This window comes from Eulemur rufifrons, chromosome 7 (assembly GCF_041146395.1).
Source record: "Eulemur rufifrons isolate Redbay chromosome 7, OSU_ERuf_1, whole genome shotgun sequence".
In the NCBI taxonomy this organism is placed as follows: domain Eukaryota; kingdom Metazoa; phylum Chordata; class Mammalia; order Primates; family Lemuridae; genus Eulemur; species Eulemur rufifrons.
This window is the reverse complement of record NC_090989.1, coordinates 159,699,376-159,725,206: the sequence shown is the minus strand read 5'-3', so window position 1 is coordinate 159,725,206 and position 25,831 is coordinate 159,699,376. Positions and strand designations below refer to the sequence as shown.

Sequence of the window (25,831 nt, the reverse complement as noted above, 5' to 3'; positions counted from 1 at the left end):
GCAATATCAGATTTGTTGTAATAATGGTCATAAATTATTGAATGCTACCAACAGGGGTGATATGCTCAGTTATATTTGTCTAAGTCTGTGACATCCACAAAGTGGTTTAATTTACATTCTCCAATTTAATTCACACGGCAACCCTGGGAAGTGTCAGGGCCAGGATATGGTCCCATTTTCTTTTTTAAGCAACTGAGGAAATGAAGATGCAGAAGGCTGGGAAATTTGGTTAGAACCCAGAGTCGTGTTAAAAACACAATTTTCACTGTGTTTAACAAAGCCAAGTGTTAATGACTGATGGACAAAGGAGCAAAAATCAAGCTTGTCTTCACTCCCACCCCTTTTTTTATGGTTATCTAGCAGTGGCTCAGCTTTTAGCAGATGTTGACTTTGAGCTTCCAAACAATATTTTTGGCCAACGTAGAGCCTTCCAGCACTTTCTTCTTCAGCTGGGCATCTTGTGTCCTTCAGCTGAGCACTTTCTGTGCACCAAAGACGGGTTTGTCATAATTACTTTTGCTTGAAAAAAATAGAAAATCAGTTTCTTCAATTTGCCCCACAATGATGGCATAAAAAAAACTGAGAAAACACCTAAAGATACTGCATTAGAAGCGAATGAAAAGGCTGCCAAAGCTTCTGTAATGTTCTGGAAAGCTTGAGCTTGGGAAAGAGGTCTCAGATGGCTGCCCTGCCCCAGGGTGTCCTCGTGAGGTGAACTGAGAACCAACCCAGGCTACACATGCTGTCTGGTCTCTGCCTGTCCGTTGAGAGACGCCCCCATGGGTCTCTTAAAATATAGACATCTCCCATCAGACTCTCCCTCAGCCACTGAAGTCTGGCCTTCACCAGTTGGGGTTAGAAGAATAACCCAGGGATGTGGTTGGTGCAGTAGAAGAGAGACACAGTCATGCAGAGGAGACACAAGTCAACACAGTCTTGGCAATCCTAAGGAACTCTGGAATCCAGGCAGCATATTCCTTCAGAGGAGTCCAGTCCTTCAAAAAAGCAAGAGCCCAGCATTACATAGTTACTCATTTAGAGATATCTAAGTTCCCACATTTGAGAGGTTGTGGGACAGAGTGAAGGAAGTGAAGGTGCTGCGTTTTTCTTCAGGGACCTCAAAATTTGTTAGAGTGCTACTGATACGTCCATATAGATAGTTCCATTTGCATGTAAGGAACCCTTTCTTCCAAGAGCCAGAGGGACCCAGCTTAAGTCATAGCTTGCAACTCCAACTGAGGTTTTCGACAGCTTGGAAAGAGAGCAGTGCAAAGTTCAAAGTGCTTCAGAGCTGAGCTAAGCAGAACTAACAAATGCCTTTTGGGGTCAAAATGAGCTCTTCCTTCTATGGCTTCACAACTCACACGGCAGAGACAAAAGGGTGTACTTTTGAGGTTAGACAAACTAGAATTTGACCCTGGCCCTGCAGCTCCTGTCCAGGTGTCTTTTGGTGAGCCACCTGACCTCCCTCCTTGAGCCTGCCTTTTCACATCTGCACAAAGAGGCTCTTGATACCTGTGTCACCAAGCCACAGTGAGATTCAGCGAAGAAACACAGAAAGCTGTCAGTACTCCCTCTAACCTGGAGTAGGTGCTAATTCACATTGGCTCTTTTCTAGCCCAGCTCAGAAATAAGCTTACACTTACGTTAAGGAGAGCGGGAAGGGGTATCTCAACCTGGCTGAGACTTTCCCAATTAGGGGGAGAGCTTGTCTGCAAATGGGCCCCACAGGCTATAACAGATACAAATCGTGTAAGAGTGATCTCTAGAGGGAAAGTTTGGACTCGAGCCTGGGAGAAAACTTGTTAGTGCCCTGACGAGGCTCCGTGCCCCGCTTTTCCAGGCTCATGCCTAAGCCTATTGCCTTCATTCACACACGTGTCTGCCCTCCCAGTTCTGGCCAAGCCTGCAGTTGGAGATGCCAAGAGGATCTGCTTTGGTGGAAGCAGGCTCAGGGCACGTCATAAATTCCACATTGTGGTCCTGCTTTTGTGACTTGTGCAGCCAAAGTTTGCAGAGTCCTGAGGCTTGAAGCTTGGCAAGGTTCAGAGAAGCCATGAATAAAGTAGAGGTGGAGGTGGGTCTGAAGACTGTCTACACCAGACCCAGTTATAACCAGGATAATCTCCTTGCACCCCTTCCCATAAGGAAGCCGGGTACAACTTCTTGGCAGAGACCTCAGCTGAGTGCCCACAAAGGCAGTGAGCTATTTAAAAGTGATGCTTTCATGGTTTTATTCATTCCTCTCTAGGACAGGTATGACAGTAAGGTCCCCATTAGGCACCTAGTTCTCTGAGTTCCAGAAAAATGCTAGCTATCAACTTAACAAGAATTGCAGGTGTTTCAAAAAAATATCCGGTGATTGGTTTGCCTGCTGGCTGTCCCTAAGACTTCAAAATAGAGACCAATTAAAGGTTTGCCCTGGGCCATTTATCATGTCATATTATAGAGCTCCTTCCCAGAGCTTCTTTGCTGGGGCTGATAAATGCCCCCCACAATAGCAAGTCTCTTACCTTGTCAACGATGACTCAGTCCCTTTGCCTTTAGACCTTGTCATCAACATAGCTGCTGTGAGAAGCCCATCCGGTGAGGAATGTTTTTTTTTATCTCAGTATTTAGAGAATCCCATTAGGGCCCAGGTTCTGGGACTACAGGATTTCCATCAAGGCCTCTTGTCCTTCACAACATCCCTGGATCTGTAGCTATATCCTGAGGTTATTTGATAGTTAAGCCTCCTCCCCTTCAGAATTTGCTGTGTTTTGTGGTCACTGTGCTCTGGGCTTCAGTCCACATTGGATGTTCCCATCCTCAGATGCTGTGGACCAAAGCACGCAGATGACTGATGGACTTGAGGCTGTCTTCCTATCCAGATATTTTGGCAACTCTTGGCAGAGCGATCACTCACAAAGGACACGCAAGGGATCAAACACCAGGCAGCATTCAGAAAAGCCACTGCAAAGTACATTTGGAAATAGAAAAACAAGGAAAGGAAACAGACTCTCCCAGGACTGATAGATGCATTTTAAAAATTCAAGTATTTCTAAATAACTTGGCATGAAGTTAGGGATCAAGTGATACTTGTCTGTTTCTTATTTTTTGGTCCCCCAAATTTACATTTCTGTGCGGTAAGGTTGCTGAACAAATTAATATTTGCATATAGAGATGCAGGCAGCGCAGCTGTCAAACAGCTGCAAACGTTTGGAAAGACTTGGAGCTCCCTCTCTGATTAGGTGCTGCAGTTTTGTTTTTTATTCCCCAAACGGACACTCACTCTGACCCAGATCACTTGGTGATGAGGGTCAATTCATGTTTAAGCTTTGAAGATTAGAGAGACCAGAAATGGCCACCACTTCTCTTTCTATTTTCATTTAAAAACTTTAAACTTTAAAAACGAAAAACTTTTAAAAATGCATAATATTCTGAGTCTATGAAAGGAATTTATTCACATTTCTGCCACATTAAATGTTAGCAAAGTTTATATTGGACTGTCATATTTCTTTACTTTATTCACCAGCGTACGAGACATCGATCTGAACATCTGGTTTTTAATAACCCTCGACATCTGGGAGCTCCTTTTTATTCCTATGGTGGATGAGGAACAGTAGTAGTGATATTGGCAGTGTATATTTTCAAGCTACAACTCCTGTCTGTTTCAATCATAATTAATTACCACTTTTTAATATAGTTAATTTGCTAAAAGTGATTTGCATTAGACCACATTTCACTGTTAAGAAAATAGTGGTAGATTTTGGTGGCAGTGGCTTTTCTTTTTTCTTTCTTCTTTTTTAAAACCCTATGTAAATGGATTTGAAACAAACTGAATGTGTACACACTGTTGAGTTTTAAATGCAAAATGAAAGAAACTGCTCTGCAAGTTATTTTACAACCATTTAGGAAGCAGTCACAGGGGCTGTGGGCAAAAGCCTTTTAGCAAAAGCCTCCTGTTTGCTTTGTGACTTTGGCAAATCATAGCATCTTTCTGTGCCTAGAGTTTTCCTATAGCAGTGATTTTTTTTGGGGGGGGGGGGATGTCAAGAATCTTATGATGAAAGCTAGGACCTTCATTCAGAGAAATATATTTACATACATACTCAACAACATTCTGCATTGAATTTCAAGGGGTTGCTAGACTCCTTGAAGCCCATTTGTGGATGCCCTAGGATCTCAGGCTGTAGACTTTTCTTCTTCATTAACATGAAAGGGAACATCAGCTTTGCCTTTCTCCAGGGACAGAGAGGAAGTTCAATGAATATAAAAATATATTTTTCCCAGGTCATATAGGGAAAAGGGAAGTTTATTGCCAGGAGCAATTATTAGACTATTTAGTAATAAATAAACACAGGTAATTTTTACTTAAGTCAGCCCAGCTAAAATGACCAATGTACCTGATTTTTTGCCAGAATATTCCTATCTAAATTGTCAAGTGGAAATTCATACTGTGTTGTCTAATTCAGGCTCTATACAGATCACTTGGTTGACTCAAGGGGTCATTGGGATTATTAGCTTTTGTGGGCTGTGGATCCCTTTGGTAGTCTGATGAATTCTCTGCACGTCTTCTCAGAATAATTTTTTAGATACATAAAATAAAATACATAGAAATACAAAGGAAGCAAATTATGTTGAAAGTCAGTTCAGAGACCACACATCTAAATCTGTGAGTAGATAAAAATTACCTTGACCTATTGGTGAAATATGGGCATTTTCATATGATTTGACCTAATATTATAATAATTTAACCAATAAGGATACAAATAGTGAAAAAAATGTTCCAAGTTATTTTTCTTGCTGTTGTTGACTTTCAAAACAAAAAAGCAAATCATGGCAAAATCTGGTTTCATTGGGGATTCATTAAAAGACACAGCTCCCAAATTATGTGTGAGACCAGGCTCTAGACCACTCTGTCTTATAAGTATTGTTTCCATCCTTGCTGTAAACTGAGAATTGTTCAAAATGAGGACTATGCGATGGTGGATGTTCTTCTCTTTTCGAAGATCCAATTTCCTTGCCTATTGGCCACTTGATTAAGCGAGGAAAGTGGCCAGAGCCATTTTGGAAACCTTTTCAGCAAGAATTCAGACCAAATAAGTTTGTTTATCCATAGGTAAACACAATTTTAAGTTAAACAAAGCTTCCCTTCTCCAAGCATTCTACTGAATTGAAAGTGTACTCTCTTTTCTTTGAAACTTATTTGATTGCAAATATATAATCATGCCCTGCAAATGTATGATCATACCATGGCGTGCACATCCCCTTTTACACTGAGAGCAAAATAGAACCTGACGAATAAGAAGACTACAGCATATTTGAGCCTTTGTGGAATAACCAGTATGAATTATCGCATGCTAAAAAGTTTGTTCCCCCGCAAGTAGATGGAGTTGTTTTTGTTTTTTTTTTTTTTTTTTTTTGTAAATTCTTCTTCAGCCTTTATTGATATTAATACTTTAAGCTTAAGAGAAATTAAGGGTATTTGATTACTATAATTACTTCTCTGCTTACTTAAAAGGTTTAATCTATTCCTTAGGCATACGCAATTCAGATTGCATGCTTTCCAAAAAAGTAATCAGCTGCTAATGTCGACTAATTTTAATCTTCTAATCCAATCTTGACACAGAGTCAGAGCTGGGTGGGTGGAATGTTTTTATGTGGGTGTTGCCATAGATACAAAACTTGGTTATGTATTTGACAAGTCGGTGATGTGGGACTTAAGTTACTATGGGTTTTTTTCCTCAATCTTTAAGATTAAAAAACAAAGTGAAGATTAGCGTGCCTTTCCAGTGCATCTCGGTGTAACTAACCTTCTCTTCTTTCATTCCGGTGCTCCCCTCCTCTCTGTGCACCTCCCCACCCCGGGCCGGCCGCAGGATGACGAGGAGGGCATATGGGCATAGCCGGGCCTGTAAACCAAAGTTCCAGTTTTGTTTTGAGGGGTGAGAAACCATCTTTTATATCATTTTTCTTAAAAACAAAAAATTGCATTCTAGTGTTGTATTGTGTGCGTGCTCAATTGTGCTCGCTGATGTTTGTGACTGTGTCCTGTGTCTGCTACTGTGTTCCGTGAGCGCAGAATGTCCGCGTGCCCTGATCATTCCCGAGAGCCCCCTCCATCCTACCTCCCTTCCCCACCCCGCCAGCCACATTATTGCTCTGCCTTGTTGGGGCGGGTTTAGCACGATTCGAATGTTTCTGTGTTATTTAAGATGTAAACTATGCCCTTACTAGGATTTATACACACTTCTTAAGGCATGATTGTGGACTCAGAAATTGTCGCAATTCTCCAGTTGTGGTTTTCAGCTGGCTGCTTGCTTTCACCAGATATGCCAGTGTGGTGTGACTCTCACGTCCTTCTGGTTGTGTCAAATGTTTGGCAAGGAATAAGGAAAATAAAACTATATCTCTTCGTGGAGCTGAAACTATCATCTCTAAGAAGCCGGTTTAATGGATTGTGCTATCTCTTCTATGGCAGTTCTGAAGAAAACACAAGGATCAAGGCATAGTAATGGTGAATGGGTAAATGTAATTCTTTCAATGAATTCCAAGTATTGACATTAGCAGGTCTCAGTTGTGTATCTGTTGCTTTCTTAAAAATTATACTTCTGCGGAGTTTTGCGTTATAAATTATAAGCATTACATTTTTTTTCAGAGTGCTTTGCTCTTTTAAAAGCTGATTTTTAGCTATTAAGAACCCACCCTTTATTTCTGTCCTGTCTGCATTGTAATTGAATAGTGGCACATGTCATTACCATAGTTATAAACGGAACGTTGAACTCTAGCAACGTTTGCTGCTGGGAATTACACCTCTCGTACGTACTGCAGGCTATTTAACACCGAATCACAAACTCCCCGGAGTTGAATGTATGTGTGGTTACATGGAATATGGTACTGAACTTGATGACATTGCATATGACATGTTATTCAGAATGAGAAAAATGTGGTAGATTGTGTGCCATGGTGATTTTTTTTCTGGCCAGAAAGTATCCAACATCCAGTTCTTTTTTCTGGGACAAACATGAAATGTCACAGTGCTGGAGAATCAACAGGTCTGGGACAGTTCTTTGGGATCACTTAGCATGTGCCCTTTCCCAAGTCTTGCCTTCATATAACATGGCAGTGGTGCTTCAGGTGGATCTTAGCCAAGAGCTGGTGTGTTTTGCCCATGGGCAATAGTTTCATTGTTGTGTTTTACTTCTTAATTGAACCTGTTGTAGGTCCCGCTAATGGGTCCAATTGCTTTCTTTGGTACTGCAAGGGGAATACATAGAGGGGTGGTTTTCAGATACAACATCCTTCCGTGTAGTAAAGATGTAACGCCTCCTGGATCCACCTGCTGCCAGTAAAACCTGCTTCATGTTGACATGGGACTATCTCGCCTCTTCTCTCTTTTCCAGTAAAGGGGAAAAAACAGCACTGGAATTAACACTTCCAGATGCAAAGTGGTTCCAAAGGGAAGCTTGTCAGTAAGAGGAGGTGGGGAAGCCAGAGAAATTCTAGACATTCTCTCTGAGAGACTTTCTCCCTATTCTTCCCTATCTTTAAGAGAAACATCATATTTACTTACACAGAAAAGCTAATGAAGGTATAAATTGATTTACAATGATGTGAAATGAGAAGAAAGGTATTTACAACATTAAAATACAAATCTGTGTAACCCACTGAAAACATGCATGGAATAGGTAGGCAAAGGAATGTTCTGAGAGTTCAGGAGTCGTCTGGAGAAATTTGGCTCCTGCTTGGAGCTCTTCTATGAAGCTGCTCCTGACCTAACAGAGTGCTAGTCTGCGCTGCATCTCTCCTGAGTAATAAAGGTTTTTACTGCTCTTTGACAAGATTCGTGACATTGTGCCATTCCCTGAGATATGAATCGTATTGTGATCTTCAGGACGGAATTGGTTCCCAAGAGCCATAGGAAATCTTGCCTTGCTCAAGGCAAATGTAGACAATTGTGTCACCCCCCCCACTCCCTTTTATTTCTTCATGAATTTCCCCAAACACCATGCACCCCAGAAAACAAATGTCTTCAGAAAATTAGTCAATATATAATCCTACTTTAATATGTTGTAATAAATTTTATAGGCTTCTGAGGAAAACTTCTTTTCTTTCTTTATGACTTCTTTAAACAAGTGTGCTTAAATACGCTCAGGCTTTCAAAACCATATCTTTAAGGATTTAAATAATGAGACTTGGGGAGAACCTTGCATTTTTGAACAGCCGCTGCATGTTTTGCATCGCGTTACAATCCGTGAGGCCTAAAGAGACATTAAATTTATAACTAAAGATGGATAATGGTGGTACATTAAAAATTAACTGTTTTGAATGTTTTGATTTATGGCCCCTATAAAAGAAACATTACAAGATGTTATTTTACTAGACATCAGTAATATGCTCATAATAGCATCAGAAGGCCCTGAATTGGATCTGGAGTTTTGGTGCTGAAATGAATCATAATTTAGGAAAAGTCGCTCTAAAAATTACAACAACTTGGAATTAGCATAACAACCCCGACAGCTCCTCCCTTTTTTGCCACTTCTAGATACTAAGCCCATGCATAATTTATTTGTCTCACTGTGATCATTCAAGGGTGGTATTTTCTGACAGCAAAGTACATTGGGGAAAGTTTGCTTTTCTACAGAGTTTTGACAACCCCTCCCCTCTTAAACCTCATATCCAGGCCTAGCTTTCTCAGAGTGTGGCCTGTACAGGGCCCAGGGCCCTGCACTGGACTCTGTGGAGGGCTCCACTCTTAGTTTAAAAGCGCCACTGTCTCTGTCTTGGAAATCTTAATATTTTTCAAATAAGCTCCCCCTGATTTTCATTTGCCCTGGGCCCCCCAATTATGGAGTCTGAGCAGCTCAGACCCACAATAGAGTCCTGTACTCTGCCTCCAACTTCTCTCTACTCCCTCCCATCAGCTCATCCGTGTCCCTGTTTTCATATGCCTAGGATTCACCTGTGGCCTGTCTTGTTGTTCTGGTTTTCTAGAGCCTCCACAGGATCACATTTTGAGCAAGTCGTTGCCCTCATCGCATCTCTGCGATACATATTCAACCATTGTCCTCTCACCCCAGCTCCTAACCACCGCCCCCCGCCCCGGACTCATGTGCACACACAGGATTTGGATTGTGAAAATATGCTCCTGAGCCCCAACTATGTCTCTAACCCACTTTGCAAAATGCCGGAACAGCAGCTGCTCAGTTCTCCATAACTTTCCTTCGGGGGGGGGGGGGGGACAATCTGCCTGATGTAGCCATCATTTGTGTCAGCAAATAACTCTTCATTTGCATTCAAAGGTGCTTTCCTTGGACCCCCAAGAGGTACTTTGGTTTGTGACCATTCAATGCAGTGGGCAGTGGGAGAGCAAATCAAGGCACCTCGTGAGATTCAGTGCCACATCCGCCTTGACATTTGAGTGTTCGGGCTCTTACTGTGAACTCTTGTAATGGAGCAGACATAGAACACAAGTTTTTATTTCTTAAGCCCCTAGAAAGGAATAAGTCTTTTTTGATTGAAAACATATGCAAATTTTAGGACCTGATTCATAAAAGTACAGATGTGGCATTAACGAGTTTTGGCACGGGGCTGCGATGCTGGTAGATGCGTCTTTTTCAAAATGAAGAGCTGTAGTTCTGTGTCAGCCACATGTGACGGTGTTATGGCGAGTGCAAGTACGAATCCCACAACATCTAGACGTGAGGAAAGGGTTTTCAACACATAAAAGCAGTGCTGGAAGGGCCAGTGGAACTCCCTGGAAAGCCCCGCCTTGGGAAGAATGGAAGAATGAGGAAGGAAATGTTTTATTGAGGCTGGGAAGTTTTTACCTTTCTTGCCTTCTCTTAGCAGACAGGGTCTGTACACTAGGCCTGTGCTTGTCCTGGGCCAACAGAAATCTGGCCATGGGGAAAGAAGTCATGGAAGGAGCCCTGGGCTCTATACGAAGTGGAGGTTTCTATGGAAAGTGAAGATTTTCTTTTACACGTCCTGTACAGAGATACCTACTAGTGTTGTGGGTTTTTTTTTTATTTCAGCTTACTATGGGGTTATGTATATTGCCCATGCCCCCCCATCCCTCCGAGTCAGAACATTCAAGCATGACCATTCCCCAGACGGTGCACAACGCACTCATCATGTAGATATACACCCATCCCCTCCCCCCACCCCCCACATCTGTCTGACACCCAATTGTTGTTATTCCCAAATGTGCACTTAGGTGATGATCAGGGAAACCAATTTGCTGGTGAGTACATGTGGTGCTTATTTTTCTATTCTTGGGATACTTCACTTAGTAGAATGGGTTCCAGCTCTCTTTTAGAGCTCCTGTGACTGAGGATCTGATATATCTCTTTCTTATGCCATTGACTACTAAGACTTTCATTCATTCATTTATTATTCATGCATTTGTCCATTCTTTCATCAAATGGTTAAGTCCTTGGTCAGAGGCTGGGAAAACCATGATGCATAAGATAGACATGGTTGCTACCCTATGGATCTTGCCATCTGATTGAGGGAAACAGAATATAAATAATTAAACATACCAATAGAAACCTTATACATTTTGATCATTGCTTTGATGGAAACCAGGAGGATACTGAGATTAACATGAGGAATATACTTAAGAAAGGATGTTCAGTGAGCATCTCTCCAAGGAAGTGAGTTGTAAGCCAAGTCTTAAAAGAGGGAGAATGAAGAGGTATCCACACCAAGGCGTATGTTTGGGAGGTGGTCCTGGGCAGGCATGCAAAGAGCTGGAGGTGAGAAGGAGATTATGGGCTGAAGGAGCTTGAAGACTGTACCTCTGAGTAGAGCACAAAACAGTGATATAAGGATGGGGAAGTGGGAAGGGGCCAGAAAGCATAGGGCCTTTTAGGCCAAGGTAGAGAGTTTACGTTTTAGCCTAAGAAAAATGAGCAGACATTGGAGGATCTTAAGCAGGGACATGACATGATTTGATTTATGTTGTAGAACAAGCCTGGCTGCTGTATAGAGGATGAATTGTCATGTCAGGAGGAGCAGAAGTAGAGGCTGTTCCATCATTTGTGAGAGAATCAATGGCGCTGACCCAGGCCAGCAGTAGTGGAGATGCAGACAAGTGGATAAATTGTAGCTAAGACTAGGACTTGGATCAGGAGGTAAGAGAAAGGACAAAACTGAGAATGCCTCCACATTCCTACCTGGGCGGTCAAAGCTGGAGCAGGCAATCGTTGGGAGGTGGGGGGCTGAGAAGGAATCCGGAGTTCTGTTTTTCCCAGATGTCCAGTCGGGCTGGCTAATGGAGAGACAGGCTTTTGCCCTATCCTCATTTCCATCTGTCTGCATATCTACGGGGGGAGGGCTCTGGCCTCTTATTGCAGTGATGTGCAATAAAGAGGTGGCAACAAAGTGACAAAGTGAAAGCATGGCTGAAGTCTGACTTCAGGAGTGTGTGGCTCCTCCAACTCTCGAAGTAAAGGAGAGAGCTTGCAAATATTGCAAAGAAAAATCAGTAGTTATAGAATAGAGAGACATTGGCGGGGGAGTGTTCTGCAGAAAAACAAAGCCCCTGAAGTTATAGGAGGCTGAAAAGGACCCAGAGAGAGGAGAGGAAGATGATGGGGTTCTTGCAGTTGCCCCTAAGATTGCCAGGCATCAAGAATTCTGCCTCATGAGATGTTGACTGCTCTTCATGGTTGGCTTCCCATCTTGAAATTCTGAGCATAGTATTTTCTTCAAGAGAAGCTTTCAGTGGTCTCTTTTCAGGAGTTAAGATGAGAAGTAACCAGAAGTAGCTATGAGATGTTTCAGAACCACCGTGACAATGACTCTCCCTACCTCCAATTGCAGAACCAATTCCTGGGCAAAGTGAGATGTTTTTGCTTTATCTCTGTCCCCACTGCCTTCTTTTTCTTCTTTTTTTTTTTTTCCCTCCTCTGGAAGATATCTGTATATTTATATCTTCTGTTCAGGCTTACAAAGGTAGTGTTTAGAGCTACAACTTGAATGTTCTATCTATAGTTCTTGCAATCAGTAATTCATTCAAAAAATATTTCTTTATCTCAGTATTGGAGTGAAGGCATCGAAGAAACTATAGTTCCTACCCTGGAGGAATTAACAGTAGTTAGAGAACTATACAGATTCTTAAGCTGGTGTCCACAAACCCTAGAGGGTCTACAAATTCCCTGCCATGGTTAATGGACTTCAATGTGGAGGTATGCACATCTTCCAAGGAGAGTATCTGTGATCCTCAGCAGATACTCAGAGGGGCCAGTGACTCAGAAAAGGGACGAAGCACTCATTTATGGGAGACTGGGTGACAGCATGGTAGGATGGCTAATAGTGTGGTCTGTGGATTCAGATGGGCCTGGGTTTTGATCCCGGCTCTAGCACCGCTTGTCTGGGTCACCTTGAATAAGTCAGCTTCCATCTTTGCCCCTCTGTTTCCTCTGTTGGGCCAGGTTGTGCATGCCCCCAGGGCTGCTGTGGGGATCAGATGAAATGAGCTGAGTTAGATGCCAGCCCATGCCTGGTGCACGGTGTGGGGTCAGTCAGTTCTAGGTAGGACATCACCATTATTGTCACTTCTGGGCTCGACAGTGTACTCTGTCTGCCAGCTGAGGAAAGTGGTTGATACTGTGGGGTTGGTGAATTTGGGAGGTGAGAGAAAAGGCAGGAGAAAGGAACATCAAAAAGGATTCAAGTCCTATGGCCATAGCTACACCTAAGCCAGCTACACATCTTCTAGCTGGCTTAAGGCATATTTACTCTAAAAGCATACCTTCTTCAGTTACCTTTGATTTTTATGATACTTGGGTATAGTAAAGGAAAGTTTCAATTGCTGGAGAATACAGATTAGTCCATGTTTGTAGCAGAGGGTTTCTTTCAGCTAAAAAAAAAAAATCTAATGAGTAGCATGAAAATCCAATGAATATTTAAGGAACAATTAATCATGAGCTGATGAATTGGAAGGGAGAAAAAGGTAATAAAGTCTTAGTCCACCTCTTTCTGCTCTCAAGCATTATGGAGGCTGAGGTGTAGAAGCTTTTAAGCAGACTGGAGTGCAGTAAATAAGTTCTTGTGGGTTTTTCTGGAGCTCATAATGGTGACCTGGCAAAGCAATGCATGTTGGCTTGGATATGACCACACTCTCAGGACCTGAAATCTGGCTGAAAAATCATAAACAAACAGTGGTGATAAATGACCACAGGCCAGAGGCAGGAGGTGTCTAGCAGAGTGTTGTTGCATTACACTACATCCTTCCTGTGCCAGGGCTGGCGCACAGGGAACACGCCGCCTCTCCCAGCCCTTTGTCATTTGCTCTGGAGTGTGGTGCTGGTCTGGTCTTGTTTAACCTCTTTATTAATGATCTGTAAAGGGGAGAAAAGAGCATGTGAAGGAAAGTCACAGATGACACTAATTTGGGAGGTGTTGGAAACGCTAGCAAGGTCAGAGAAATCACACAAATGGCCTGAAGAAGGTTAGGAACATGGAGGGAAAATAACAAATCTTGGAGAAGTCTGGACGCTCACATCTGGCGAAAATTAATTTGAGACACAGATATCAATGGGTGGGAGGGGTATGAAAAGCTGAATACTAAAAGAAAAAAAAAAGAACTCAGTGGACATTGGGAAATCCAGCCTAAAAGTCTGCCACGGGTGGGAGTAAGGAAAGAGGCGCCCATGGCAGTTAGCACTGTCGATGTTAGCAGGTGACAAAATGACACGCATGACCATGTGTGACAGTCCTGACCATAAATTGTGTCTTACACCTAGGATATCACAATGTTATGCACATTCTTTCTCAAAGGATCATCTAAGTCATCAGAAAGATGGAAAGTGTTTTTAAACAATGTACCACTAAATGAGAGCAGGGCACCATTTTAGATCCAAAACTCTCCAAAAGAGTTAGCATTCGAACATATGGCCAGAATGGCATTTTCAGGGGACCCTATGGGGTTCCTCTTAGGCCACATAAATGCAGACTTGAGAAGGCTCCATAGGTCTCATTCTGAGACTTATAGACCAACAGTAGATATTTCTCAGAGGCCTGCTTTGGGGAGCCATCCAATTGGTGGGCAATGTAACACTCTGGCCAGAATTTTCTTGTTGGTTCAAGGATGGAAACTCCAGCCCCATCTCTTTCCAACCATCTTCCTGGCCCTAACAGAAGGGAAAAAACAGACAACGTCTAAAATAAGAGCACGTTTGTGGCCACCACTGGCTGTGTCAATCAGAATGGCTGTATTCCTTTCTGCCATTGAGGAATCAATTGGCTGGAGGCCATTGGCCACACCAAGATGTCCTTACTGTCCCTGCAGGCCTGCCCCCGACATGCCTTCCCCAGACTAACACGATCCCTGCAGGGCAATTGCTGGCCTACCTGGTGGCTACCAGATATTCTCATGAAACAGATATTGCAGTCACCATTGTGCCTTCCCCGTGAACATGGGTGTCAGAGCCTTTGGGATGGAAATGTACATGGCCTCCAGCTTTGTTTTCCAGGAAACATAACACGAATGCTAAGAACGACAGCAGACAGCAACTGAGAACTTCCCCCATGCCAGGTCCTGATCTAAGCTGCTCACGTGTTCAGTCTTGAGTGGAATAGATTTGGGTATTGAGCCCCCATGTCTGGAAAGCAGATCCTGCATTTGTATACACTGGGTCACACTTGCCTTGCCGCTCACAGGGCCATTCCCATGGTGACAACATCACTGAGATGCTGAGTCTGTGTAAGGGGGTCCCTTGCCATTTCTTTCAGCCTTCAGAGCTTTCCTGCAGCCTGAGGGCCATCCCGGCTCATTTGTGACCCCATTTTGTGTCCTGACAAGTAGGGCTCCTCCTGTCATGTCTGTGTTGGTGGTCGCAGGGTGAGGGCAGCTTCAGATTCTGCCTGTCCCTAAACATTTCCTTAGTGTGTCACTCACTGTGTACATGCAGAGTGGTAGAAACAGAGCTGTAAAAGAAAGATTGTTATAATTTCTTTGAGAAAAGATCATTTCTCAGTTAAGCCTATTACACCTTGAATAAAAAGGCAAATTCCCATATGTGGCTAAAAACCCCTTCTCTGTACATTGTACCTTTGTCCACCAGAGGAACGCATAGGATGAAGCTCTGAAACAAAAATTGCAAAGATCACTCTCACTGGGAAACCTAGCTTCTTACAGAAACCACTTCATTTTCCCCATTTATTACTTTTACATCCATTGCAGAAAACTTAGAAAGTTTATGAGAATATCAAGAAAATTTCTTAAAACCTTCATTCAGAGAGAGTATCATTTTTAACTGTTCAGTATATATCCTGCCATACCTTTCCTACACCAATGGTCTTGTACATATCTACTTGAAGAAGACAGGAGTCCAACTCTGTATAGTCTTTGGCTGGGGAAGCACCCAGGCTCTAGAGCCTCACAAACCAAGTTCAAATACTGGTTCTGCCACTCTTACCTGCTGGCTTAAGCCTTTAAGGGTAGGTAAGGCTATTATTGTTGTGGCTGTCATTCACTCAGCATCACGTGACTGTCTTGCCATGTGCATAAATTGGCATCTGTTTATAACTTTGAGATCTGCTCAGCATGGGGCTGGGGGAGATCAGAGGCTGGGGTGGGCATGTTAGAGCCTGGGGGTGCGGGGCCAGGAGGAGTTGCAGGGATGCCCAGTGGCTTTGTTCCTGGCAGTGGCGGGAGGCTTCACTGTTCCCGCTCAGGTGTCAGCTGAGGGATGCCTGTGGCCGCCCTGAGCCAGGGTGCGGTGGAGTCACAGCTCCGTTCTTCCTGCACACCTTGATCTCTGATGTAACCGTGTTATTTGAAAGTACAAATCCCTCTACCAAAAAAATCCCCTCTGTGATTAAAAGGGGAGTCTCCTCGTTGCCACATGGCATTGGGTTGTGAATAGATTCTGCACGTGAGGCTTTGGCTGCTGTTGTTTTTACTTGGTTTTATGATTTTTTAATTTTATTTTTTGTGCTCGTATGCCCTGGCTCTGGGGCAGTAGCTTGGGAGCGTGATGAAAATCATGTTAGAGAAAATTGTTTTCACTCCTCTTTGTCTGAAGGCAGGTGACACGCTAGGAAACTAGAGACCAGCTCGTTTTCTTCTGAGGGAGGAATGGCTGGCACGGCTAACTGCAGTTCCGCCAGCTGGTCCGAAACACGATTCAGGATCCCAAGTCGCTCAGTACAATTGGCCACAGAAAGGGACTGTCCTTCCCTCTCATGGAATGTGGAAACAAGAAGGGAGAATGAGGAAGTATTCCAGAGCCAAAGAGCAATCTTTGTCCCTCCTTATACAACAGGCTTGGGACACGGTGAAATCTGATAAGTCGGATGAGGGGGTGACGGTGTGTGAGGGTGCAGGCTGAGACGTGCCAGATGAATTTTCTCTGTGTTATTATTTTTAAAAATTGTGATGCACTAGCATGTTGAGGGAGGCCAGACTATTAAGCCGTTTCCACACTTCCTGGGTGAGTGCGAGCACCTGGTGTGGAAGCCTGCAGGAGCTGTGTGTAACTGGGGTGTCTCCCCACTGCAGGGACCAGGGACGGGGAAGGATGGGCTCTCTCATTTCTCCCTCCACAGGTTACTGCAGTCCCAGCAAACACTGAAGGGAAGGCTTTCGGCCCAGTAGCTCTATGCCTCATCCATTTATCTTGGGGAAGGCACCTTAAAGTTTTGGGAGCTGACACTGCCACTTCTTCTATTTCTCTTTCACTCACGTAGCACCCGTGCCAGGTTAAAGAAAATGGCCCACATCCCTGATTTCCATGTGACCTCCCCTCAGTTCTATGAGGGCGGCACGCAGGTGACAGCATGCCTATGTTATAGAATAAGAAAGTGAGATTCAGACAGTTGAGATTTGTCCGGGGCTGTAGAGAGAGGACACAAGAGAACTAGGATGTGAACTTGGTCAACGGTTCCTTCCCCTATGGTGGTAATTCCCTAAGGGTGTTCCTCAGAGCACTGATGGTGTTGGATATTGAGAAACACTATTTTTAAAAATGATAATAAAGGCATTTTATATTCAAATAAGTTTGAGCAAAACTGGATTAAATGGGATTAAATAGGTTTCTTTGTTGCAGGCCTTCTCAGAGCCTTTCATAGGTCAGTGTCCTCAGTCTAGTTGTCACGCTCTGAGAGAGAGGGTTTGCTGTGCTTGTTGCGCCTGGGCCCTTTTCTTCCCAGGCTCTTGTGTAGAATTGGAATATACAGAATGTATTTGGGGAAAGCTTTGCTGCAGCCTGCCTTCTCTTTGGTCTTCAGGATGGGCCATTTGCCAGAGCAGGTGCAGCTGTCTCCATTACTTGAGTTAGTTGCCATGAAGCCTGCAGAACTTTGTGCCAAAAAGGATGAATGTGCCTGAAAAGGAGAAGACAGGTAGCCCAGCACCATTAGACTTTTCTTTTCCTTACTGTGTTGGGCGGCAACTATGTTTTGCTCAGTATTTACCTGGGACTTGGAATTTAGGGCCTTTAGCATAGTTGCCTTTGTGATAGAAATGGTGCAGGGGCCGGATGTTGGCAGAGGTGAGAGCTGGCGTTTCCCTTCCTGTGCTGAGTCCCACGTGCTTGCCTCTGTCCTAAGTCAGGGCCCAGGAAACTTGGTCTGTGATGCCTAGGTAGTAAATATTTTAGGCTTTTGGGCCAAAAGGCAAAATCAAGGGTGTAGGTATTTATATAATAAAAAAAAAAATTTTCATAGATTATTTTATTGAAGAAATTCAAAGTATGAGTGTAATTTTTTATAATGCGTATCGACTAATGAAAGAGTAGGATTCTTTTTGAGGGGAATATCATTTCACTTCATTGATGTTCAGAATTAGTATTCTCTGTCATTGTCATCAAAATCTATTGCAAATGTGCGTCTGTGAGTGCTGATCTGTAGTGGCACTTTATGCATTTCATCTTTATAAATGTCTGTCCACACAGATAGGTGATGCACGTGGCACTCAAAGTGCTGTCAAGTCACAGGGGCCTCGTTGCCATTTGCAGTACGTGAGCAGCAGTGCAAAGCCATGTGTGTACCACGTGTGGTCTTGACCGCAACTCCTCAACCCTTCGCAGTGCAAAAGCAGCCAGAGACCATGAGTGGGCATGGCTGTGTTCCAATATAAACTATATTTATGGACAATGAAATTTGAATTTCATATAATTTCCGTGTGTCACAAAATATTCTTTTTTATTAATAAAAGTTTTTCCCCATCTGTTTAAAAAGGTAAAACCCATGTTTAACTTGCAGACCATACAAAAACCAGTGGTGGGCTGGATTGGACCAGTGGGTCCCTGTTTGCCACTTGTCCTGAGTACTTTCACATTGGACATCTTATTCAGTCCTCACATCTCCCCATGTAGTAGGTACTACTATGATCCTGTTTTCCAGAGGAGGAAATTTAGACACAGCAGGGGAATTTCCTTGCCCAAAGTCACACAACTCCAGAATTTCAGAGCTGGAATTCGAACCCAGGTGTGTCTGACTCCAAAGCCAGTCACTCAGCAGGGCTATTGCTTGTCTGTATTGACTCACATTTCATCCCCCACAGTGACCCTTTCCAGCCCTCTGCTCCAGTCTTCAAGCCCCCCACCTAGCCCCCTCTCGTGGGAAAGGGAAGATGGGCCCATTTTCCCCAGATTCGTGAAGACAGCCAACAAGGGCCCTGACCATTTTTCTCCTCCGCACCTTAGGATTTCTCTGCATTGACACTTCTCTGCTTCCTTCTCATATCTTCTTGCACCACCTCTTTCTGCCCCAGCATGTCCATCCTGCAAGTAGGATCTCATGGGGTGGGGTTGTGGGCTCTGCCTTCCAGATCTGCTCCTTAATGGCTGTGTGACCTCAGACACATTATTTAATATCTCTGATCCCCACTGTTCTCATCTGGAAAATGGGGAAAGTGATTTTTTAAAAATTTTCCTCTCTTCTGGAGTTCTTAAGATCAAATGAAACAATAATATAAAATTCTAGCCCAATGCTAGTATATAGAAAGCACTCAGTAAATACTAGTCTCTGTTTCAGTAAATACTATTCTCTATTTTTTTATTTTCTTCCCCACTGCTACCTTCTCTGACACTATATTGATCACCTATTACAGGTTCGCAGGATCAGGATCTCTGTGATTATTTATCAGATATCTACTGTGTGTTAGAAATATCTAAATGTTGACTGGCTACATGTCTCCTGAATCAGACTGAACACTGAGCACGAGGCTGCCCACTCTAACTGCCTTGCAGTGGCACACATTGCTAAAGGCACAAATGGAACAATTCTCCCTGGGGGTCTTCATGCTTTGCACCAAAAGCCCCCTTCCTGGAGTGGGTTGGATATTACTCTCTTAGGATCAAGCAAATAGTCTAGGCAACAAAAAATACATGCCTGCAAATTCAAAAGCCCTCAATAAAATAGCACAGTTAATAGCTGGTTGGAATTAGGTACATAAAAAAGCATAAAACTTTTCAACCATTACAAGAAACATCTCCATGTCTTGCAGTCAGGACAAACTTCAACAGAGGCCATAAAATAAATGAAATTGCAAAGAAAATGTGAAAGCTGTCTTTTTCCCGGATGTTTGTGCTCTCTTATCTTGGCCGATCCAGAATAAATAAAGGAAATATTGGAAACCGCTTGTTGAGAAAGGCAATGTTGCATCTTCTTTGCGTGCAGAAAAGCATGTACACACTTGTAGGCTTTGGTGTATTCTTAGAGAGGCTGCAAGGAATTGTGCAAGCAGGGTATGTTCCAGGAGATTACAAGTCCTTTGTGTTTCATGTTTCATGGCTGCCAGCAGCTGGCATCTTTCAGAAATCACATGAAAAGTGGGTAGAGCTCCTTGTACAAGCTTCTGAGCAGAGGGTTAAGGAGACTTTGTGTATAACTCTTAATCTAGTTGGGAAATTTTAGGGTGAAAAATGTAATTATATCTGAAATGCCAACAACCAAGGCCAAAGGAATGTCTCCTCTTTGGAGCGTGCTTTGGTGATGAGATTAAAAACTAAGCTCTTGTGTTCCTGCCTACGAATTATTCAGATTATTTGAAAAGAAACAAAAGAAGACACTGGGAGGAAAAACACTGCATACCACACCATGTAGCACTTAACTAATGCTCACCTGTTTGGCAATCAGTTCGACAAATGTTTATTGAGTACCTACTCTGTGCAACTCAACAGAAACTATACAGACAAGTTGCTGTTCTCCTTGAGTAATCTTACCCAGGCAAGGTATATTTTTAATCATCCATTGGTTAACACAAGGTGCTGGTCATTGGGAGAATTCAAGGACTCTGCATGTTAGCCCAGGGCAACTTTAGGTTGCATGATCTGTGCTGCCGCTGATTCTGGGTAGATATAGTTTGGCGTGGGCAGTTCAACAGGCTGACTGAGAGAGCTGTGTGGTGTGGCCTGAACACCAGGGCCAGAGGTCAAGAGGGGTAACACACAAAGAAACTAAAGGGAAGATAAGGAAGTGACACAGCCACATTGGAATGAGGGGTTATAGTCAGCAAACAGACACCAGTGGAGTCTTGTGAGCCTCGTAGCTGCGGAATCCAAGTCATGACAATGAGCATAATTTGTCCTGGGGTGGAGAGCAACCATTAACGAAGGCCTCCTTTGTCCATGTGTAACTCCACTGAGTCCTCCTCTGCCCCAATGTGCAGGTTTTAGGTTGCCCCATTTTACAAAGGACAGGTTAAATCACACCTCTGCGGTCACACAGCTCCAAGTTGGGAGAGCCTAGACTGGACCCTCGTTCTGTCACTCACCATCACATCCTGTGTTCTTTCTTCAGTATTATGTGGCCACCACCAGCTGTCATATAGCAAGGGGTTCTTCAGACACAATTCCTTAAACCACATGCCAAAGTCTCTCCCCAAATGGGTTAAGTTCCCAGAGCTTGTGAGTCAGCTGACTTGTAGCTGGAAAATCAAATAGTTCTTTTTATATATATTTAAATAATTTATTGTATATCATATATCTTATATATGTTATATAATACATATTATATATTATATGTTAAACGTTGTGTCACATGTCCATGCTAACCCACAAAAGCCGATATTGTGTTGCTAAAATTCCTATGCTCGTGGAGAGGGTTGGGGAGGATCATGGAAGATAAAAGCTATAACATAATAAGAAAAACCATAATATTGAATGAAAACTTAATAAGGCACTGATTGATCTTGGCCCCAAATATTTCAGGAGAAGTGGTCTTATTTAAAAAGAACCAGGAAAGGTAATGCCATTGTTATGATGTTATTTTGAGAATTAAATCCATTAAACCATGTAAAGTGTCTGGCATGGTGTAAAAGCGACATAAATGTTACTTGCGTAGATAAATGGAGACCTTTAAAATGATTCATAAGTGAATTTCTGAACACTTTTAAAGGATTTAGAGAGGGATCACCTAAATTATTTATGCTGCTTAATTTTACTCTAAAAGAGGCGTTTCCTTCTACATTGTACCTTGCCGTTTGTGCATATTATAAGTGCCTGAGTTGGAAGCTATGAGACGAGGCACTGAGCTCTCTGCCCAGGGCTGGCACCCAGCAGACCTGCATCGCATTAGCGCCAAGCTGCTACGTCCCATCCCCGGTCCGTACTCGCCTGCGGCTGCGGCTGCGTAACAAGGGACCGCCAGCTTTGATCAAGGTGTAGGCAGGGGTGCTTCCTTCTGAGGCTGTAGGAGAATCTGTTCTGTGCCTCTCCCCTGGCTTCTGGTGGTTTGCTGGCAATCTTTAGAGCTCCTTGGCTTATAGATGCTACACTCTTATCTCTGCCTTCATCTTTACCTGGCGTTCTCCTTGTGTGCATGGGTCTGTGTCCAAATTTTCCCTTCTTATAAGGACACCAGTCACGTTGGATTAGGATCCCGGATGACCTCCTCTGAACTAATTACATCTGCAACAACCCTATTTCCAAATAAGGCCACATTCTCAGGTGCTAGGGGTTAGGATTTCAACATGTGAATTTCGAGGGGACATAATTCAATCCGTAACAGGATTGTAAGAATCTTTTAAAGATTTCTCCCAGCTCTGAAATTCCATGAGGAATGATCCAGGTCTGAATTGTTTGGGGCAACCAAATAAATGAACCCCTGTGAACAATGGAAAGAGCACTGGCTGAAGAGTCAGGAAACGTGCTGCTTGAGAGACATGTCTTGACTTTTTGATTCTTAAAATTTATGTACTTTGTTGTGCACCTTGTTCACCTTCGCTGCCCTCCCCCCCAAAAAAAATTATTCTGCAGATTGAAGAAGACTGTGGCCCTAAAGGCACCTTAAAACTCTCCAGGCTCTACCTAGGTGTGTTATTATGATCCCATTATTTGTAAGGGATAAAACAAAGTGTTGACTCCCACATGGGATTCGGCATCTATTAACAGGGCCTCGCTTCTCCATCACTGCTGGCCTCTCCCCATCAGACGCAGACCTGCTGCTAAAGTTTTCAAAAGCTCCCTGTGTTGCGAGATTTGAGCAAACTTGATCTTCCAGGTTTAACTTAAATATTGTTTCCATTTTGAAGCCTGTCATGTGGGTGTACCACAAAGAGCATTTGGTTTCCCCCCCACCCCGCCTGAAGCTCCGGGCCACGGTATGTAGGCAGTAACAGAATCCTAGGAAGAAAGAGAGAGCCTGAAATGGATCCTTGGCTCTCAGCCTGTGCAGAGACAAAGCAGGATGTAAGTAAAACCATTACTTCTCCCTCCTGATCAAAGGCGAGATGGTAGCCCCACCCCTGCTCCCCACCACCCAGCAAGCAATTAACACAGCCTGGCGTCTCCTTTGCATGGTGGTGGTGGGGGGGGGGGGGCGTTGCTGCAGCTCCAGCTCATCTGTGAGGGAGCCCTGTGTGCCTAGGTTGGAAAATGTGTGCATTTACTAACAGAGTACATGATGAAATGGGGCGGGGGTGGGGGGCACACAAACCAACCTTATTGACAGATTACTCTTTTCATCTGCATTGAGTGCAAAGCGAGATCAGGATTTGCCAGCAGAACCTTAAAGGTTAACGTTGCAGGAGCCAAGTAGACTCAAATACGTTTTAACAACTGCCCGCAATCTTAATAAATACGGATTCTGATTCCACAGATCTGGGTGGAGCCTGAGATTCTGCATTTCTAACAGGCTCCCAGGTAGGGTTGCCAGGTTTAGAGGGAAAAAGAAAAGAAAAAAGAAAAAGGCTGGACGCCCAGTTAAATTTGAATTTCCTATATTTTATCTGGCAACTCTACTCCCAGCCAATGCTAACGCTGCTGGTGTGGGGACCACACTTTGAGTGGCAAGGGTGTACCTCATAAAAACATAAAAGTCTGATGAAAACACAAGGCTGAGTTAGTGGATGAGCATCTGGTACAATTTAGAAACAAGCTCATGGTTTATAGGATAGTCACACTGCAAAATATAACTCAGCTATAGGCAGAAACAAACCAAGAGCAGCAAAGACTGTGCATGAGGCTTTAGAAATGGGGTTCCTTGTGTTCCTGGGCTTAGAGTCCTGTGGGCCAGTGTAGTGCTCATGTTTTGCTTTATGTACTAATATTTAGTAATATTTACCCAGCCACTTATTTAATATTGGTAAATCCCAAGTAAAGTTATGACCATTAAAGTAAAAAAGGTTTTTAAAGTGCTAAAAAAAAAATGCAGTTTTATGTTGAGGGCTTTAAGGGTGGCATTTTGCCACATTCTGCCTCCCTTTCCAACCCACCCTCCAAAATGAAGGGGCTGCTGTGACGACTCCTGCAGCTCGGCCCCTGACAGGTGATCTGCAGAGGACATGGGGGCTGGGGCTTAGGTTTACGCTGACATTTGACATGCAAACTCAAGGCTCTGTTCCTTTGAAGCTAAAAAGAACCGATCCCAGCTCCTTTGAGGATACTGGGCCACCAGAGCAGCCACTTACAGATTGCCGGAAGGTTGGTGCTGAAAGGGGGCTTAGCCATCATTTATTCCAGCCCTGGATTCCACTGATGAAGGGGTAGCACTGCAGAGAACAAGCCCCTCCTGCTCTGAGCCCCTTTCTCCTTCACTGGCTACTCTGGCATGTGCACCGTAAGAGCTTTATCCCAAGGGGCTGTATAAGGTTAGGATCTGGTTTTTCAGATCTGGTTTTTCGAGAGTTTCTTTGTTTTGTTCTTTTTTAAAGTACAACAAGATTGCCTGCATTCCACATCTTTCTTGCCTGTCTTCTATAATGGAAACCATCTCCCTTCTCCTATCCATCTATTCTCGAGAGTGGGTTGAATCTCATATATATGTCTACCATGATTGTAGTAAGCTTGATTTAATTAATTAAAGGCAGACACAATACTTTCCCAAATTAAATAGTGCCATGTGTTTTATTTTTTATTTTTTATCAAGCACCTACTATGTGCCAGCTCTGTGGAAGAAGACCACAGCCACCTAGAAACTAGAGGATAAATAGCCCCCTGTCCTTCAGCATTTCTCATCGAGACTTGGCTCTACTGCAGCAATGAATAAGTGTGGAATTTTCAGCTGGACTGCTCAGAGGTTATTCGTGTTAGCTGTTTGGCAGGCTTTAATTTCTGAAACACTTTCAAATAATATCATTTTCAGGTCCCATTTGTAGAAGTCTGACATGCCCACTTCCCCTTAGTGGTATGTCTAACATCGTATTTTTTTACCCAATTCTTAAAAAATATGCATGCGTGATTCAAATCTCATTGTAAAATATTTAAGCTATACTGAGGTCAACAGCCTAAAACCTGAATATCTCTTTCACCCTGTCCCCCCGACTCCACACTTCTCTCCAGAAGCCATACATCCCACTTAATTGGTAGATGTGCCCTTTGTACGCATTAACAAAATATGTATACATTTACACATTTCATTTGACATGAATTGGATCATATTATACAGATTCTTCTGTAATTTGCATTTTTCACTTAACAATATATCTTGGCAAACTTTCCATTCTAGTACATATGGATCTACCTCACTATTTTCTATTAATAATAGCAACAAAAGTATTCCATGGAGTTCTCCTGCCAAGTTGTATTTGGCTGCTCACAGTTAATGGATATTTGGATTGTTTGCCATTTTTTGCTATGACAAACAAGACTGCAGTAAACAATTTTCTGTATATGTCTTTGGGCATATGTGCAAGTATTTCTATAAAATGAAGACCCAGAATTTTAATTTTCTACATGAAATAAATCTGGTAAGCTGATGAGAACAGGACTGGTTGCCAATTGGCAAATATAATCTGACTGGAGTCTTGAGTTTCTTAGCCCACGCTGTCCTGCTTGTGTTAATTCAGGATTTTCCCCAAGAGTCCTCCCTGTTCAGACCGTGCTGGCTGACATTTTGAAATCTGTAGTTGAGCTTTGTAGATTAAAAACCTTAGATTTACAATATTTAAATACCTTAAAATAGTATAGACTTTGTTGAGCAGAAAGTAAAAAAGGGAAGAATAAAGGAAATTTCCCTGATAATGGATTATAAAACTCCATATTAAATAGAGCATTAGTCTCCCAGGAAAGGAAGTGGGCCCATTGTTTTTGAAAAGAACTTTTTCATGCTTTTCTTCCCAGCTAAGCCAACTCCACAAATAGCCAAAACTAAACACCTCATGAGTGTGCTGTGTTGAGATGGGCTTTGTTTCAGATTTTAAAATTCAATGAGTAGGGTATGGTGGGCAGAATTCTAAAGATGTCATCCCAAGACTCCCATCCTCTAGTTATTCACTCGAACACTAAGCCAGGCACTAGATGAAGGGATTTTGCAGATGGAATTAAAGTGATTAACAGTTGATATTAAAATAGGGAGAGTATCCTGGATTATGTAGGTGGACCCAACATAATGACATTGGCCCTTAAAAGTGGAGAAGGAAGGCAGAAGAGTTAGGTGCAGTGGAAGAGAGGAG

The 25,831-nt window shown here is 43.1% G+C and overlaps 1 protein-coding gene across 2 annotated transcripts in view; it reads left to right on the top strand.

The window, feature by feature from the left end:
- The window catches only part of ERC2 (ELKS/RAB6-interacting/CAST family member 2), an 887,395-nt gene that overhangs the window by 715,814 nt on the left and 145,750 nt on the right, over positions 1–25,831 (top strand). For both annotated transcript variants that reach the window (XR_011233902.1, XM_069473718.1), the window contains exon 17: positions 5,862–5,927. Coding sequence is in view for 1 of the 2 variants with exons in the window: in XM_069473718.1 (XP_069329819.1) it covers positions 5,862–5,888 (27 nt within the window). In the remaining variant the exon portion in view is untranslated. The remainder of the gene's footprint in view (positions 1–5,861; positions 5,928–25,831) is intronic.